The 19,689-nt window shown below is 44.4% G+C and overlaps 1 protein-coding gene across 1 annotated transcript in view; it reads right to left on the bottom strand.

Moving 5' to 3' along the window:
- Positions 1-1,192: 1,192 nt before the first annotated feature.
- LOC126184178 (tachykinin-like peptides receptor 86C) overlaps positions 1,193-19,689 on the bottom strand; it is a 290,420-nt gene continuing 271,923 nt past the window's right edge. Inside the window, exon 6 of the mRNA XM_049926546.1 lies at positions 1,193-1,385. Within this exon, the coding sequence (XP_049782503.1) occupies positions 1,193-1,385 (193 nt within the window). The remainder of the gene's footprint in view (positions 1,386-19,689) is intronic.

Genomic DNA, 19,689 nt, shown 5'->3' with positions numbered 1-19,689 from the left:
AGGCATAATGTTACATGGGCGTGCTGAGCTTCACATATTTGAACACGACAAACTCACCGGTCAGTTTTATTGTGACACTGTACTCCTTCCTCATGTACGTCTTTTCAGGGGTGCATTCGACTCTGACTTCACTTTTATGGATGATAAAAGGCGGCCGCGTGGAGGTGCGTAGGCGCTGATAAGCTCGTTGTTGAGCGCCAAGACTGTATACACACACACACACACACACACACACACACACACACACACAAACACACACACACACACACACACACACACGCACGCACACGCACACACACAGGAGTTCTTGGAACGGTAGAATATTCGGCAAATGGAGTGGCCTGGTCGTTCCCCCGACAAATCACATAGAGCATCTAAGGATGCGTTAGGGAGACAGCACGTCCACATTCACCAACGACCCTCCAGCAATTGTCGACAGCAATGGTGGAGGAATGGACGCCATGCCATAAGAACTCATTACCAACATCGTGTCTAGCATGGGAGCACGATGCGGAGCATGCATTGACGTCCTTAGTGATGAAACGCTCTGTTGAGAATCATCTCCAGCCTTTCGTAATGTCCAGAAAACTACCATAAATCGCGGTGACTTCAGTGTAATAATATTATTTGAACGAAAGGGTCATTTCTGATCCTCTCATTGCTTATTTCTTTCAGTTATCTTCAGTTCGGCACTCAGTTGTAATCTATCTGGAAGCTACAAATAGGCGTACATTCCACTGCAGAATGAAAATGCATTCTGGTGACTCACATTACTCTAAATTGCGACAGTGGTTTTCTGTGATATTTTTCATTTCTATATTGTTATGACGTATGGATTATTCTCGGTTGTTCAGTGGTTTAGTGCTAGCCTATGGATCGGAAGGTTTGCAGTTCAGTTGTTGTCAGTTGCCACTTCTTTTACTCATGGAAATGTTCGTTAATGGAAAAAATGCCAAGTTGCCCTGTGGTTCGTAGTTGACGCTAACCGGAAAGTCTACCTAGAACTGTCTGCGTACGTCAGTTGGAAAAGTCGGAATAAAGCTTAGTAATGCACTGTGGTGTTCAAAACAACCACCGGATTGATGACATCTTAGCCTTTATAGCTTGTGGACAATGAATTGCATTACTTCAGATACTGAATCATTGTGTAAGAAACTGCTATGTAATTGCGTGTGTTGTTGACTTAAGTTTCTTATGTGACATACCATGAAAATTGTTGTTGCTGTGTGAAGTACTCACTTGTCCTGAGCTGCGTCCTCCCGCCCTGGGATCTGTTGTTCGGCTGGTTGCGGAAGTAAGCCATGCCCATACCCGCATCCCGCTGCTTCCGCTTCGACACACAGCAGCACAAACTACACAGCACCCGCTGGAAGTACAGACGGAACCTGCAATCACAACGCCATATCATTTTGAAATGCTTACTTTTCGGCTGTGTTTCAAGCACTTTGTATAACACCTTTGAGTTATTTGTAAACTTGTGACTGGCTGACTGATTTTTAGAATGTGCCACTGACACAAAGAAATAATTATATCGCGAAGAACTTACTTCACGAATTGACGCGTGGTGCAGGGAATGGCAATTGAATCTCATTGTAGACAAGTGTAATGTGCTGCGAATACATAGAAAGAAAGATCCTTTATCATTTAGCTACAATATAGCTGGTCAGCAACTGGAAGCAGTTAATTCCATAAATTATCTGGGAGTAGGCATTAGGAGTGATTTGAAATGGAGTGATCATAGAAAGTTGATCGTCGGTAAAGAAGATGCCAGACCGAGATTCATTGGAATAATCCTAAGGAAATGCAATTCGAAAACAAAGGAAGTAGGTTACAGTACACTTGTTCGCCCACTGCTTGAATATTGCTCACCAGTGTGGGATCCGTACCAGATAGGGTTGATAGAAGACATAGAGAAGATCCAACGGAGAGCAGCGTGCTTCGTTACAGGATCATTTAGTAATCGCGAAAGCGTTACCGAGATGATAGATAAACTCCAGTGGAAGACTCTGCAAGAGAGACGCTCAGAAGCTCGGTACGGGCTTTTGTTGAAGTTTCGAGAACATACCTTCACCGAGGAGTCAAGGAGTTGCTCCCTCCTGTGTATATCTCGCGAAGAGACCATGAGGATAAAATCAGAGAGAGATTAGAGCCCACACAGAGGCATACCGACAATCTTTCTTACCACGAACAATACGAGACTGGAATAGAAGGGAGAACCGATAGAGGTACTCAAAGTACCCTCCGCCACACATCGTCAGGTGGCTTGCGGAGTATGGAAGTAGATGTAGATAGCAACATTTTTGGAATACGATTTCATATCAGTGACAGACATGGCCGCTTTTAGGCGCACGGTATCTCAGCTTCAATTTTGGCCGCACTACAAAGGGGACCGTACCACAAAAATTTTAATTGAAAAATAAAAATGTAGCTTAAATTTAATACTCATCCGCGAGATCTCTTCATAATGGTATAAGTCATAGACGCAATATTTTCATGGGCTTTTCCGCTCAACGTTTCAGCAGGTACTTGAAATGACTGAAATCAGCATTCACCTCTCAAACTCCACGCCCCCTACCAGCGTGTTCCCAGTCAACCGCGTGGCGCTTAGGAAGGTTTAGAAAAGAATAACCAGAGGAGTGTAGCCGGTGTGAAGTGAATTCGATTTCCTCCTAGCCTTATTTAATCGAAACTAGGAGCCAACATAACTCAGAAACATTTTCTTAATATCGCGATCGGTATAAAAATTTACGTGTCACTCATTATCACAAACCAAAAGGACAAAATCCAACTCTCAGCTTTCAATTTGATCAAAATCAAACTTCGAAGCACCATGTTAAAAGACAAGCTCAACATTCTGGCTTAGTTTAAATTGATTAAATAATTTAGAGCCGCCTGAAGCTGTCACTTTTTCTTTACATGTTGTACAACCTCGTTTTTAGACTGTTATCAAGTAGGCCTATCTATAAAAGATTAAACATAAAAACAGGTTAGATCTAGAGATATACTAGGAAAAATATAACTTATTTCACAAAAAATTCACCGATAGCACATTATACCAGTCAAGTGTATGTTAGAAGTGATGTTTTCACTCAACAAAATTATGGAGAAACTGTAAGTAGCTTCATAGTATGAAGCGCTGACGTAAACCAATTTGCAATCAAAATAATTTAAAACTTTCATTGTAAGACATATGACTTGGGAACTTATTGTATATGAGCTAAATAGAGGTAAAATTTTCTTTGGTAAATATATTTCGTTTATTATATTGCATTTTCGAAAAAACATACTTCCTTATATTTACAATATACATGGTGTTCACAACTACTATTGCAGGATTCTAGGAGTTGTAGAGGGGACTTTGTAAATGAAGTTTTGTTGAGGAAACCATGACCGGGAACATATAGTGTTTGGATGTAAGATAAGTTTCAAGATCGGGTCATTTCCAAATCTCCCGCTTGGCGGTATATGACATTTCCGAGAGACGAAACATCACAAGTATTTAACTAAGGCGAGGACAGCCAATGATGCCTTCAGTGCAGATGCATACCAAGCTCGAACTGTTATGGGAATGGACGAAGTACCGCTAGTAATGACGATAATGGGCATGTGGCACTATATCTGTAATGTGTGAATAAGTCGAGAATTTAGGGCTGAGGGGAGGCGTGCTAGAGTAGTCCGTGTAGGACTGTAGAGCACTGCGTCTGGATGGTGCAGTGGTCAGCGCATTTGACTGGTAAGTAGGTGACCCGGATTTGAATGCTGGTCCAGCGCAAATTTCAGTATCCCCATTAACGTAAATCAGTACCCACAGACAGTTAATCTTTTTAATTTCTTTGCATCTTGAAAATATACAGTTGCTCATAGCGTTAATAAATTGCGGTCAGTACCTTAATGACATAAATTCTTTTCATTCTTTTTATTATTGTCAGCTCATTAAATCATAAACTGCATAGCAAAATTTTATACTACTAATTAATAAACCTGAAATTCTCCATTGTGGACTACAATCGAAAACCGGTTTAAAACGCTTATTTTGCGGGCTATTTATCACAAAGTATCCCTTGATAAGGTCTGCACGACAGGCTGAGGTTGTGGATCCATAGCTGCTAAATACGGCCCTGGTGATAACTGTAGAAATGTAAACGTATACTGACATTGTCAGCTTGGGTAGCTGCCACAGATTCGGAAGCTTCTGATTATTTGTGCATACTGGGTGATTTTACATTGGAAATTGTGTTATGCCATAAGTGTAATTGTTTCTTGCAGGTCATTTTCATGAGTGTGTGTTGAGTGTTGAACGATGAGTGATGGAGGGATAATGAGAGAGAAAAATGAAAGGGACAGTGAAACGCCATGGTGGTAAATAAGTTATTATTCTCGATTAACAAGAAGTGGGCCGTCCAGTTAGCTCTGGCACACCGTAACGGGAACGGGAGGTTCATAATGCTGTCTGCTTTATGCAGAATGTAGCTCGCGGTAAATCGATTAAGATTATAGTACTGACACAAACTATTGTCTGACGATTGGAGTGAATTGTTGAACGTCCTACAGATGACCAGTTATGGTGATGGAGATAGGCATTCATTGGAGTCAAAACTCCACAAACAACTTTCTCGGACTGGTCACGACGACAAAGCGATTGGAGTGATTCCTATTTTCATGTATTTGATCCACGTTGGAAAACTTAAATTTCTGCGCCATGTTGCTATCAGAAGTTTCTATATTTAATGGACTGATGGACATCACCGGCGATGTCCTACTGCGACGTGTCAGCGTACATAAACGAGGAAAACAATAGGTGCCGGCATATCCTCCAAGTTAATGCGGATATTACTTCACCACTAAGGGAGACTGCTCGCGTTACTAATCATTTGATTCTGTTAGCTTACAAATGTGCACATCTTTTTGTGAGCTTAAACTGCGACAACATCCTGTAACAAGTTTCATCAAAATTTATCAGATCAGTTTACTACACTTTTGTTCGTAGCAGATGCACTATCCGATCAAAAGTATCCGGACACCATATGCAAAGCGGGATCGAGCACTAGATGTCACGAGAGGCAGGCTTGCCAGTACAAAACGAGACGAGAGGTATTTTGTTGTCAATAGAGAAGCAGGAACAGCAGTATGGGTGGCTCAGGAGAGCTCAGTGAAGACGAACGTAGACTACTCACTGAATGTCACATGAGTAGCAGATACCTCAGGGAAATTTCAACCCTTCTAAAGCAGGCCGAATTGACTGTTGGTGTTTTGATTGTGCAGTGGAAAAGCGATGAAATAACTACAGATAAACTGAGACAGACAGAGCTTATGTACTGACGGACACATATCGTAGATGAATTTTGTCCATAGTGGATGCTGTTGAACTTTGCGATTGTTCCTTTATAGGGTGTAGAAAAATTTCCGCTACCAGTCACAATAAAAGGTTATTTATTTGTCACAAGACCGGTTTCGGGCTTGCGCCCATCTTCAGGAGTTTATACATTCATGTACATGTTTATATGCTGGAGATCACTGTATAAATACAAAAAAAATATTTGCTGGTGACTAAACAGACACAAGTGGGACAATTGTAAGTGGCAAGGCAGAATTTGACGAAAATATATCTTTACTTGCATAAAGCTGAAGCATCAATACCATAGTTGCGCTGTGGTGACCGTTTTTCCACTTAGTTACACACTTATTATCATTGTCATGTCCATATTTCAGTTTTATAAAGTTTAGCTACATGTTTCACTATTACGAAGTGCACTCGTGAAATACACTGTGTTTACAAACAAACATGTGGGCTGTAGTCAAAGAACTTGAACGTAGCAGGTGTAAACATGTTTCTCATACAGAAACATGTAGGTTATGGTCAATGAACTTAGTCACAGGAGGTGCAAGGGTGTTTCACATATAGAAACTTGAAAAGCTATATAGACTGCGAAGTTTCTGATACACATTATGAAATTTTCTTGATCCACATTTTTGTTGGAGAACTTAGAGGTAGGAAGTACAATGATGTTATATATATATCTATATATGAAATTACTAAAAGCTATTACAAATTAAAAAATGAAAGCTAGAACTGTTTTGAGCCACACTATTGTCAAAGAAATTAGATTCAGGAAATAAAATGATGTTACACACATGAAATTTTGGAAGCTATTACAAATTATACAATGACAGTTACAGCTTGTGTTTACAATGTGACTATTACAAATTACGATAATGACACTTGAACTGTTGTATGATTGTGTCATTATCGCAATTTGTAATACTCACATTGTAAATACAGGCTGTAACTGTCATTGTATAATTTGTATAATTTGTCCCACCAGCCTGCGTCCCTGGCACGCTGTACATTTCGAGCCGCTGTTCACCTCGATGACGGTGTTTGTGGTGACGACCACCGATCTAATGTATCAAAAATGTAGTTCATCCGAACAGCCGACACGTTTCCATTGGTCTATGGTCCAATCTCGATGGTCCCGTACTCAATCGAATCGTAATTGACGATAAGGTTGGGCCAATATGGGAACACGTAGGGGTGGTCTGTCGCTGAGCTCCATGGTCAACAATGTGTGATGACTGTTGTACTCCACAATAATTTTGCGTGTAGTAACATTGTCATCTTTCGGCATACACGCCACGAATCACCATTTATCCTACTTTACAGAGGAGACAAGCCTCAGAGCTCCACGTCCTGTGAACACTGGTAGACGTCCAACCATTTAGCGCGTAGTGTTATTTTTACTGTCCTTCTACCTCTTTCCGTAGATGCTCACGACGGTAGCACGTGAACATTCGACCAGATTTGCCGTTTTATAGATACACGTTCACAGGCTCTGAGTAATAAAAATCTGCCCTTTGTCAAAGTTGCTTATCTCAATGGATTTCCCCATTTACAGCCAATGTATACACTGATCAGCCAGAACATTATGACCACCGACCTGCTATCGATGTAAGCCTGTTCAGGCGATAGCAGCGTCATCTGACGAGGAACGACTGCTAGTTCGACACGCGTACCGTCCGTGTATTTTGGTGAGCATGTAATCCATGTGGTGAATAGGGAAGGCCCGCGATCTGTCTGAGTTTGACCATGTGGAGACTGTGACGGCCCGGAGGCTCGGCACGAGCATTTCGGAAACTGCGCAACTTGTTGGGGTTCGAAGAGTGCTGTGGTGGGTGTCTTCAACAACTGACTAAACCAAGATGAAACCTCGATCGGACTTCGTAGGGTTGGGCTGCCACCCAGAATTACAGATTTCGGACGTCGTAGGCAGGGCAGACTGGTAAAGCAGGACAGGCGACGAAATGTGGCGGAATTAATATCGGATTTTAATGCCGGGCAGAGTACAAGTGTGTCTGAACACACAGTGCACCTAACGCTCCTAACAATGAGCCACGGCAACCGATGACCCATGTGTGTGCCAGAGTTAACACCATTACATCCGTACCAACGACTGAAGTAGATACGTGACCATCGGCACTACACGCTGGTGCAGTGGCAGAGCGATGCATGGTCTGATGAATCCCGATACCTTCTCCATCATGCCGATGGAGACAAACAGACGGCTGTTCCATTATGCTCTGCGGAACGTTTACATAGGCATCCATGGGTCCAGTGGTGCTCATGCAAGACACCATGATGAGTAAGGAGTATTGTCCATTTGTTGCAGACCACGCACACCCCGTCATGATGATCACGTTTCCCGACGGCAGTGGCATTTTCCAACAAGACTATGCCTCATGTCACAAGGCCTAGAGTGTTATGGTGTGGTTCGAAGAACACAGCGGTGAGTTCCAGTAGATGTGCTGGTCCCAAATCGCCAGATATGAAACCCGATCGAACGCATCTTGGATGTGATTAAACATGGTGTCACAGCTCATCGAATTCTCCCCCCCCCCCTCCCACTCCAGATTTTTTTGGGAATTAGGTGACTTGTGTGTGCAGATGTGGTGCGAACTCCCACCAGGGCTCTACCGAGGCCTCAGTGCTTCCTAGTCACTGTCGCTGTTATCGTACGTAGGTGGTCATAATTTTCGGGCTGATCAATATATGTGGAGAGACAGCGAGAGACAGACAGAGAGAGAGAGAGAGAGAGAGAGAGAGAGAGAGAGAGAGAGAGCCTGGCAATATAACTTAACATCACCTGACGTCAATGTAACTTCATGAACGTCAAAGCGCAATAACGACTCACAGACGGCAGGTAGCAGCACTGACAGTGGAGGTGATGTAAAACATGTCGGGGAGCGCGGAAACAAGTGCACTTGTTTTCGTTATGTGGAAACGGAGAGATTTATCTGAAATGCAAAAGGGACTGATCATTAGCTTTCGGGCCGAGGATGGAAGCATATCTGAAACGGCTGTGTTCCTAAAATTTTCGTATGCCGCCGTGATTGAAAATGTACCGTACATGGCAAAATGGCAACTGCAGTGCACCACGGGCCATAGATGGCGTGGGTGAACGACGGCTGCGCGTATGTGTACGGGCGAATAGACGTTCAACTGTTATGCACCTGACTGCCCAGATGAACCAACTGACTACCAACAGTGCCTCCTCAATGACCGATCAGCGAACGACCCTGCATGTGGGCCTTTGCAACGCACACCTGGTTCCTGCAGCCCCGCTGATTGCGGTTCATCGGCAACGAAGGCTGGAATTCGCAGTCCAGCACCGCGACTGGGCGTCCACTGAGGGGCGGCAGGTGGACTTTTCAGCTGAATCACGTTTTATTCTCAGTTGCCGTGTACGGCGAAAAAAGTGTGAAAGCAACACCCTGCCATAATTGTCGGTATGGTCCAGGCCTAAGGGCATTGGGCATTCCCTGGGTGATCTCGTGATTCTGGAAGACACAGTGGATTAACACAAGATTGCATCTATCCTTGGGGACCATGTCCACCCCTACATGCTGTTTGCTTTCCCTCGGCATGATTGTACGTATCAGCTGCACTATGCAATGTGTCACACAGCTCGCAGTGAATGTGCGTGATTCAAAAAGTACAAGTATGAGTTTACGATATTCCTCTGTCCTTGAAACTCCCTAATTTAAACTCAGTCGAGAATCTGTTGGACCACGTCGATCGGGCTCTTCACACCGTCGTTCCTCAAGCTAGAAAACTAGCGTAGCTTTCCACGGCACGGGAGTCGATATGGTTCCACATTCCTGTTGGTACCTTCCAGAACCTCATTGACTATCTTCCTGCACGTCTTGCAGTGGTCCGTGCTGCAAAAAATGACTATTCCGGTATTTGACAGGTAGTCACATTAATGTGATAATACTGTGTGTATTTACTGTAAGTGTTACGCCTATGTGGATATTGTAAAATAATCTTAAACAATAATAGTTCAAACTCTTTATATTGTACTGTGCTGTTGACAGCCGAGTAAAATATTGTTCCCCATTGGAAGATAAGTATTCGAAAAGTTTCTCATTCTTGATGCACCTGCATTCTATACCATTGTTGACACACGCACGGGACTCACGGAACTGAATTTAATACAATACTGCGAACAGCGAGGCCGTTCGAGACCCGCGTAAATAGGTATTTTGGAAATGTATATGGCAAGTGTTAATGAATTACGGCAAACTTGGTGAAGTTAGACGCCCAGAATATTCAGCCTTGATATAATACTGAAAACATGAATAGTAAAAAAAAAAAAAAAAAAAAAAAAAAAGATAAATATCGCCGTGTTGTATCACTTTTGATGCAAGGTCTTTTTAGGGTCTTATTTAGCATATAGATAGCTACGGCACGAACTTGTGTGCATTCTTGAAGCTTATGGGGCGAATGAGTCATGATGGATGTAAGAAGTCTCCCATCTGCTCCGGTTCCCTTATTACGTTCCAAGCAATTCAATAAGTGTACGTGTCGTAGATAATAGTGAACATCATCTAGAAATTGTTTACCTGCTCCAAATGAAGAAAGAATGGTGTATCATTCTGCTGGGTGACCGGAGGAGGAGGAGGAGGAGGAGATTAGTGTTTAACGTCCCATCGACAACGAGCTCATTAGAGACGGAGCGCAAGCTCGGGTGAGGGAAGGATGGGGTAGGAAATCGGCCGTGCCCTTTCAAAGGAACCATCCCGGCATTTGCCTGAAGCGATTTAGGGAAATCACGGAAAACCTAAATCAGGATGGCCGGAGACGGGATTGAACCGTCGTCCTCCCGAATGCGAGTCCAGTGTGCTAACCACTGCGCTGGGTGACCGGATGCGTTGCAGTACAGGGAAACACGTAAAGTCACAAAAGCGGACAAACTATAACACATTTTAATGTCTTCTTGACATCAATCACTGCCCTGTTGTGTCAATGCAACAATGGGAGGAAGATTTGTATGTTGCTGTACTGAATAATGCGACTGTGCCGTACTTTGTTCCAACCAAAAAGACGGTATGTGTTCAGACAGACAAACAGACAGCTCTACGTATAATGTACTACTATGGACACTCTTTTACTTTGACAAATGAAACACTCTATTGTGGTGGCCGTATTAGACACATTTTGTTTAACTAAATATGAATTTAGTGTATAACTTAACAAGAGAGAAGTTTTAAATGAAATAATCTCTAACATCTCAACCCAGACTTTCCACACTTGAGATTTCTTGATTGAAGGGAGGTAAAGGTCCCTGCGTCCACGGAAACCGATAGGCCACACGTGCCGCCAAATGGCGAAGAACTCAAGAAACTCGGTCTCCGTTGACTTGTACGATTTTGGCGAAAGAGAGACTCCTGATTTGGGGAGTAGTGAGAGGGTCCAGTCCTCTGGACTTGTAGGCTCAGCGACCATCATGTGTAGCTGCTATGTAAGATTGCATGGGCAGGAAATGGGGATCTTGGCTTAACAGCCCTAATCACGAGGTTGGTACAATCCTCTGTATAAGAAACCTCAGTCTTGACATGTATTACGCGCCAGTAGGATGAATGGCTGCTGACGAGGAATAGTGGTTAGTGGGCGTCATCTTAATTAAAAACTGCAAGGCGTATCCGAGAATACGAGACTCGGCATAGGTGGAATACTTCTATCTTATCTGCCCGTGCAACGGCATTAAAATATATGATTTCTTTTAATAACAACTGCAGTCGATTGGGTGGCACTCAGGTAACCATTCGCAACCAGACAAACAAGAGAACCCGCTGACGCAGCACTACTGCGCATGAGCCTACAAAAACAAATTCGGTAATGGTACATTGTTGATGGGAACTACCACTGTCGGACCAATAACAAAATTACATAATGAGATTTTCACTCTGCAGCGGAGTGTGCGCTGATATGAAACTTCCTGGCAGATTAAAACTGTGTGCCCGACCGAGACTCGAACTCGGGATATTTGCCTTTCGCGGGCAAGCGCTCTACCATCTGAGCTACCGAAGCACGACTCACGCCCGGTACTCACAGCTTTACTTCTGCCAGTACCTCGTCTCCTACCTTCCAAACTTTACAGAAGCTCTCCTGCGAACCTTGCAGAACTAGCACTCCTGAAAGAGAGGATATTGCGGAGACATGGCTTAGCCACAGCCTGGGGGATGTTTCCAGAATGAGATTTTCACTCTGCAGCGGAGTGTGCGCTGATATGAAACTTCCTGGCAGATTAAAACTGAGTGCCCGACCGAGACTCGAACTCGGGCCTTTGCCTTTCGCGGGCAAGCGCTCTACCATCTGAGCTACCGAAGCACGACTCACGCCCGGTACTCACACCTTTACTTCAGCCAGTACCTCGTCTCCTACCTTCCAAACTTTACAGAAGCTCTCCTGCGAACCTTGCAGAACTAGCACTCCTGAAAGAAAGGATATTGCGGAGACATGGCTTAGCCACAGCCTGGGGGATGTTTCCAGAATGAGATTTTCACTCAGCAGCGGAGTGTGCGCTGATATGAAACTTCCTGGCAGGTTAAAACTGTGTGCCCGACCGAGACTCGAACTCGGGACCTTTGCCTTTCGGGGGTAAGCGCTCTACCATCTGAGCTACCGAAGCACGACTCAGGCCCGGTACTCACTGCTTTACTTCGGTTACATGGTTACTATGCAGATCACACTTAAGCCCCTGGAAAAGTTTTCATCGAACCACCTTCACATTAATTCTCTATTATTCTACTCTCGAACAGCGCACAGAAAAAACGAACACCTATGTCTTTCCGTGCATTCTCTAATTTCCATTATTTAAATATGATGATAGTTTTTCCCTGTATAGGTCGGCGCCAACAAAATATTTTCCCATTCTGAGGATGAAGTTGGTGGTTGAAATTTCATGAGAAGACTGCGTCGCACAGGAAAACGCCTTTGTTTTAATGATTTCCACGCCAAATCCTGCAACATGTCTCTAACACTCTCTTCCCTATTTATCGATAGTTCTCGCACACAACCTGCTGCCCTTCTTTGAACTTTCTCGATGTACACTGTCAATATTATCTAATAAGGATCTCACAGTGCGGAACAATACTCCAAAATGAAACTGACAAGCATCGTGTAAGCAGTCTCTTTAGTAGATCTTCTAAGTGTTCTGCCAATAAAACGCTGTCTTTGGTGCGTCTTCCCTGCAACATTTTATATGTGTTCTTTCCAATCTAAGTTGTTTGTAAGTATAGTTCCTAAGTCTTTAGTCTAATTTACGGGCTTTAGATTCGATTGATTTGTCGTGTAACCCAAGTTTTACGGATTTCTTTTAGCCCTCTTGTGGATGACTTCACAGTTTTTATTATTTAGGGTCTGTTGCCAATTTTCATTCCCTACAGATATCTAAATAGGTTTGAATTAGTTCCGATCTTCTGATGACTTCACTAGACAATAACTGACAGCAGTATCTGCAGCCAACCTAAGACAATTGCTCAGATTGTCTCCTAATCATTTATATAGATAGGGAACAGCAGAGGGCCTGTATCACTATGTTTCGGAATGCCAGAAATCACGTCTGTTTTATTCGATGATTTTCTGTCGATATTAACGAACTGTGACCACTCCGACAGGAAATCACGAAACCAGTACCACAACTGAGACGATATTCCACGAGTGCGCAACTTGTTTATAAACCGCTTGTGAAGTACGGTGTCACAAGTCTTCTCGAAATCTAGAAACAATGAATCAGTTTGAAATCCTTTGACGATAGCACTCAACACTTCGTGTGAGTAGAGAGCTAGTTGTGTTTCACAAGAACGATGTTTTCTAAATCCGTTTTGACTATATGTCAATAGAGGTAATTCATAACGTTCGAACACAATGTATGTTCCGAAATCTTGCTGCATATCGACGTTAATGACATGGACCTGTAATTTAGTGGATTTCTGCTATTGCCTTTCTTGAATTTGGTGAGACCTGTGCAACTTTCCAGTTTTTAGGTACGAACCTTTCGTCGAGCGAGCGGTTGTATATGGTTGTGAAGTATGGAGCTATTGCATCAGTATACTCTGAAAGGAACCTAATTGGTATAAAATCTGGACCGGAAGACTTGCTTTTATTAAGTGATTTAAGATGCTTCACTACTCCGAGGATGTTAACTTCTAAGTTACTCGTGTTGGCAGCTGTTCTTGATTCGAATTCCAGAATATTTACTTCGTCTTACTTGGTGAAGGAATTTCGGAAGGATGTGTTTAGTAACCCTCCTTTTACAGCACTGTCATGGATAGTATTTCCATTGGTATCACGCAGAGAAATATTTTCCAAGTTTGCGTTTAGATGTTCTTCCACTACTGCTGCTGAGGCAGAGGGCCGTAAGAGAGTCCGATAACCATGTTTGGTTCACCTTTAGCACTTATCTTCACAAAAATTATTTCGCATTCTGAATCTGTACTAATTGTAGAATTTCATCGCTGTTGACATCTTGTTTCAGCCAGCATTCTATCCGTAGTCTATGTGGGTTACTTAACCGTTTATAGGCGAGAGTGGATCCGGGAGTTTTCCATAGACGTCCCTACAGTTACGTTACACTATGTAAAACAGTTTCTCTTTACGATCTGCTATGACGAATGCTGCCCTCTCTTGACTCATAACGTGTCTTATCGGACCTGTAGGATGATTTCCCTATCCTAAGAAACCTACATGTGCACGCCACAAGTACTCCGTTACCCTTGTTCCCGCTTCCTGCGTGTAGTGCTCTCATCAACTATTGTGGGTGTCATACATTTCTCCACGCGATAGATATCGGCATCCAAGATCGTCACAGAATCGTCTGGGCCTTTGGTTTAAGCCTTCCACTTCGCTTCGGGCCGCAGTACTGCAATCTAATCTGAGAACAATGCTACAAAACGATAGCTCAGTTTCCACGCCGCGAGAGACGCAGGTAGTCTTCTCCACCAAGTCATCCTGCCGACTGTGGGAGCCAACGAGCCAACGACGGCCTCTGAGCCCAGGCGGCAGGCGTCATTCGTGCCTACAGGAGCCACGAATTGCAATCGGGTGCACCTTGTACGCTCGAAGTCTGTCGGGAGACCGTCTCCCACGTCTCGGAGTAGACCTGTGTGCAACCTACAGAGTGGACACCGATCTTTTTTCCGGACTTTCCCACTAAAACGCGTGAATTTTGCTGGCAGGAAGATTCCATTCGCATCAAATGCCACTTCACCTGCAGATTAACCAGACAGACTGCAAAAGAAGAATGGAATTCCGTCACTCGTTTCTGATGTTTGTTCTTTCTTTTAAGGACTGTCTTTACAGATGAAACTACCTTTACAAATCACATAAAGCTGAATTTAAGAAATTTCCATTCTGGCGACTGAGAAGCCACGCTGGCTAAGATAAACATGATAGCCAGTGGAACCTAATCGTTCGGTGTGGGTTTTGGAACTACATATCTGTTTCTTCCTTCATTGAAGAATCTTAAACTCATAAAAGGTATGCACAATTTCTTACCGAAGTTCTACTGTCTCTAATAGGCAAAGTATCATTTGAAATACTTGGCTGTATTTCGTACCAGCACGATGGGTGTCCAGCTCACTACTCCGCTATGGCTACGAAAGTACTCACTCAGCTCTTTCCTGGTCGCTGTATAGGACGTGAAGGAATTGTAAGTTGGCCCGCCTGATCTAATATCATTTTACGTTTGTCTTTGGATTAATATGAAAGACGAAGCTTATCCACAAATGAAGAGGACTTAAAACATCGCTTTTTTGCTGCATGTGTAGTGACATCTGAAGAATTTCTTCAGTTGGTCCAGATGTCCTTGAACCAGTGGCTGCAAACGCGTATTTCATTTTATTGCTGCTGAATATATAATTTTGATGGATAAGTGTGTACCTTCACATTAGGCTCATGACGCGAAGTTATTATTCGACAATCTTTATACATAAGTTCTCTGTTTTACAAATCCATTCAGTTTCTGATGTGAACCTGAAACTCTCTGCTTTCGCTTGCGCCTTTGTCTCGCAGTTTTTGAAGAGTCGGCGGGGTTACAACGGGTTTGGCATGGTTAATTTAAAGGCGTTCCTGGATGACCTTCCTGCCGCCACCCCATACCCCTGGGACAGAATCAGTGTACCCCAGCTGTCTGCGTCTAGTGTAAACCATGAAATAGTGCGAACGTGTTAAAAATATCAGCGAGTCGTGTAACTGAGGCGGAATGTGGGGACCAGCCCAGTATTCACCTAGTGGACGGTGGAAAGCCGCCTAAAAACCACATACAGGCTGGCCAGCACAAAGACCCACATAGTAAATCCGCTGGGTGGATTCAATCTGAGGTCAGCATGCCTACCCGAGTCCAGGAAGCAGCGCATTAGCGCTCCTTTTTTCTTTATTAAACAATCATATAAGCACATAAGCACAAAAACAAAATAATGAAGTACTGGAATTGTTTCAACACAAATTTTATCCTACAATAGACTGAAGAACACATTTCAACATACTTAGTGCCATTTTTAAGCTTACAAAACATTAAAAAAAATTTAAACTGACAATAACATCTTCAGTCCAGGCAGAGACATAGAAATAAAACGCAAACATATTAAAGATAATTATAAAAAATGTAATTGACTGTCTTAACTACAACTGCAGTTCTGTCAATTGATTCACAACCGTCCAAACTCCTCACAGAAAGTCATTTGGAGCATACAAACGAATAACAAAGATATGTACAGGCAACGTAAAATAGGGAAAACGTCAAATTAAGTTAATATACACCGTTGAGAAGTTGGGTGCAGTCCTGGGAACAGATGTAACCCTTTATTCGTTGTGTATTTTGTCCGCTACATCGTCGTAATGTGATTTGTGTCCTTACCGGTGTCGAGAATTACCCTACGCCTTGTTTTTCAAAAATTATGTCTAACATGTTATCAAACATCGTTCTGACATTTGGGTAAGGTTTCATCTTCCAATGTGTCGTTCTCATATAAGCTTCGAAACTAATGAGATCATCTTCACTATTGTGGATGATGGTATATGTCATACACTGCCCTAACAACCACATCACGGTGTTGTTCTTGGTAGCAGGAAAATGATTCGTGTCCGTCCAGTGGAGGATGTCGGTACAGTGTCTGGCTGGGGTGCTGCGGGTAATCAGGCCCAGCCTCTGCAGCACCCATTCCCAGTTAATGAGATGACCACCACAAATGAAGCGATGGCGTAAGGTATTAACCAGACCACAGCTGACGCATTTATCACTGTCACATAAGCCGATTCTATGCATCCTTTCATTAGTGGGTATAACATCGTTTACCACTTTATACCATGTGGATGCCACCTCAGAATTGTGTACGGTTAAACTTACGTTGTCTCAAACTACCTTCCAGTTAATACTCGGGTATTTAACTTCGATGGGATTCCGGACTATTCGAGATGTCCATCTTTTTAATAACAGGTGTGTCGTCGGTAAATCCTGCGTGAGATAGTTTCCATCTATAATAGTTTACTTCAAGAAAAAACTGCTTGACAGGTCGTAGTTTGTAGTGCATTTTACCTACATCAATGGGTGGGTGCATATGGGTGGGTTGTAAGGTTCGGAAGAGGCAACTGGTTACGGTATGAGGTGAGGTTCCTTGTCCAACAAGCGGGTGATTCGTTTAATACACTCCTGGAAATGGAAAAAAGAACACATTGACACCGGTGTGTCAGACCCACCATACTTGCTCCGGACACTGCGAGAGGGCTGTACAAGCAATGATCACACGCACGGCACAGCGGACACACCAGGAACCGCGGTGTTGGCCGTCGAATGGCGCTAGCTGCGCAGCATTTGTGCACCGCCGCCGTCAGTGTCAGCCAGTTTGCCGTGGCATACGGAGCTCCATCGCAGTCTTTAACACTGGTAGCATGCCGCGACAGCGTGGACGTGAACCGTATGTGCAGTTGACGGACTTTGAGCGAGGGCGTATAGTGGGCATGCGGGAGGCCGGGTGGACGTACCGCCGAATTGCTCAACACGTGGGGCGTGAGGTCTCCACAGTACATCGATGTTGTCGCCAGTGGTGGGCGGAAGGTGCACGTGCCCGTCGACCTGGGACCGGACCGCAGCGACGCACGGATGCACGCCAAGACCGTAGGATCCTACGCAGTGCCGTAGGGGACCGCACCGCCACTTCCCAGCAAATTAGGGACACTGTTGCTCCTGGGGTATCGGCGAGGACCATTCGCAACCGTCTCCATGAAGCTGGGCTACGGTCCCGCACACCGTTAGGCCGTCTTCCGCTCACGCCCCAACATCGTGCAGCCCGCCTCCAGTGGTGTCGCGACAGGCGTGAATGGAGGGACGAATGGAGACGTGTCGTCTTCAGCGATGAGAGTCGCTTCTGCCTTGGTGCCAATGATGGTCGTATGCGTGTTTGGCGCCGTGCAGGTGAGCGCCACAATCAGGACTGCATACGACCGAGGCACACAGGGCCAACACGCGGCATCATGGTGTGGGGAGCGATCTCCTACACTGGCCGTACACCACTGGTGATCGTCGAGGGGACACTGAATAGTGCACGGTACATCCAAACCGTCATCGAACCCATCGTTCTACCATTCCTAGACCGGCAAGGGAACTTGCTGTTCCAACAGGACAATGCACGTCCGCATGTATCCCGTGCCACCCAACGTGCTCTAGAAGGTGTAAGTCAACTACCCTGGCCAGCACGATCTCCGCATCTGTCCCCCATTGAGCATGTTTGGGACTGGATGAAGCGTCGTCTCACGCGGTCTGCACGTCCAGCACGAACGCTGGTCCAACTGAGGCGCCAGGTGGAAATGGCATGGCAAGCCGTTCCACAGGACTACATCCAGCATCTCTACGATCGTCTCCATGGGAGAATAGCAGCCTGCATTTCTGCGAAAGGTGGATATACACTGTACTAGTGCCGACATTGTGCATGCTCTGTTGCCTGTGTCTATGTGCCTGTGGTTCTGTCAGTGTGATCATGTGATGTATCTGACCCCAGGAATGTGTCAATAAAGTTTCCCCTTCCTGGGACAATGAATTCACGGTGTTCTTATTTCAATTTCCAGGAGTGTATATAACGCACTACACTTTCGGTTAATGTCAGGCATGTTGAGTTCGCCGGCCTGTCTGGAAGACGTCATCGTGGTGTATTTCACTTTAAACAGATGCCCTTGCCAGATAAATCTATTAGAGAGTTTCAACACGTTTTTGGGCTGCATCTTGGGGACTGGAAATACTTGGGCCGTATAGTATGCTTTAATGAATATGTAACTGCTGACGAGTCGTATGCGTTGGAGAATGTTAACGGACGGGCAATTGTTTTCATAGATGGCACCTTTGCATTTTATTGGTGACCTGCTTCCAATGTTTTGCATTCATTTTTATTGGGAATTTGTCCATAATCATAACCAGAGTGGTGTGGACTTCGACACGCTTCGCCCAAGGTACGATAACTGCGTCGAATCCCCGAATGTTGTCAAAGGTGCACTTATCGGCGTTGATTTTAGCGCCGGAAGCACGACAGTACTCGTCTACCGCGGTCTTGAGAGTTGATACGTCTCCATCGTTGCGCAGTAACACTCCGACGTCGTCGGCGTAAATACGAACCACGAAGGACGTCCCGGCCATCGACAGGCCTGCAAGTTTGTCATGAATAGAGCGTAAGCGTGGCTCGAGCTGTAAAACAAATAACATCATGGAGAGAGGGCTCCCCTGCGGCACTCCTCTTTGGACCTCGATGGGCTGAGTAAGCTGTCCATTTACGCTGACTTTGATTGTAATGCCCGTGACTAAATGTTGCACGACATTAATACCCGTTGATCAAAACCACACCGCTGCAGGACTGAGGTACTCATGGCGGACGTGATCAAATGCCTTGCAAAAGTCGATAAACAGCAATGCGAGATTCACGTTAGTGACTGACTCTATGGCTATTACATCTCTATATTCCGAAAGGAGTGTCACAATAGTGTGACCAGGGAAGCATGATTGATGGTTATGAATCACTTGCTTCATTAATGGAGACAATCTGCTGTTGAGTGCTCTGGCAAAGGTTTTGTAATCAAAATTGAGTAGAGTAATTGGTTGGAAGTTATCTAAGGTTTTTTGGTGCTTGCTTTTTGGTATCAATACAATTCGACCTTCCTTCATTTCGGCCGGCAATACACTCCCTCGCATCACTTCACTGAGAACATCTGTAAATGCGTGTCCGATTGTGGGCCAGAAACGCACATAAAATTCCCATGGCAGACCATCAGGGCCAAGGGATTTACTAGATGGTGAGCCAGAAATCAGTTCAAGGGCTTCGTCTGAAGCAAAATCGTGTACCACAGCCGATTTCTCTGCAGGCGTGACTACG

This window comes from Schistocerca cancellata, chromosome 4 (genome assembly GCF_023864275.1).
Source record: "Schistocerca cancellata isolate TAMUIC-IGC-003103 chromosome 4, iqSchCanc2.1, whole genome shotgun sequence".
Classification (NCBI taxonomy): Eukaryota; Metazoa; Arthropoda; class Insecta; order Orthoptera; family Acrididae; genus Schistocerca; species Schistocerca cancellata.
This window is presented reverse-complemented; position numbering and strand designations above follow the sequence as displayed.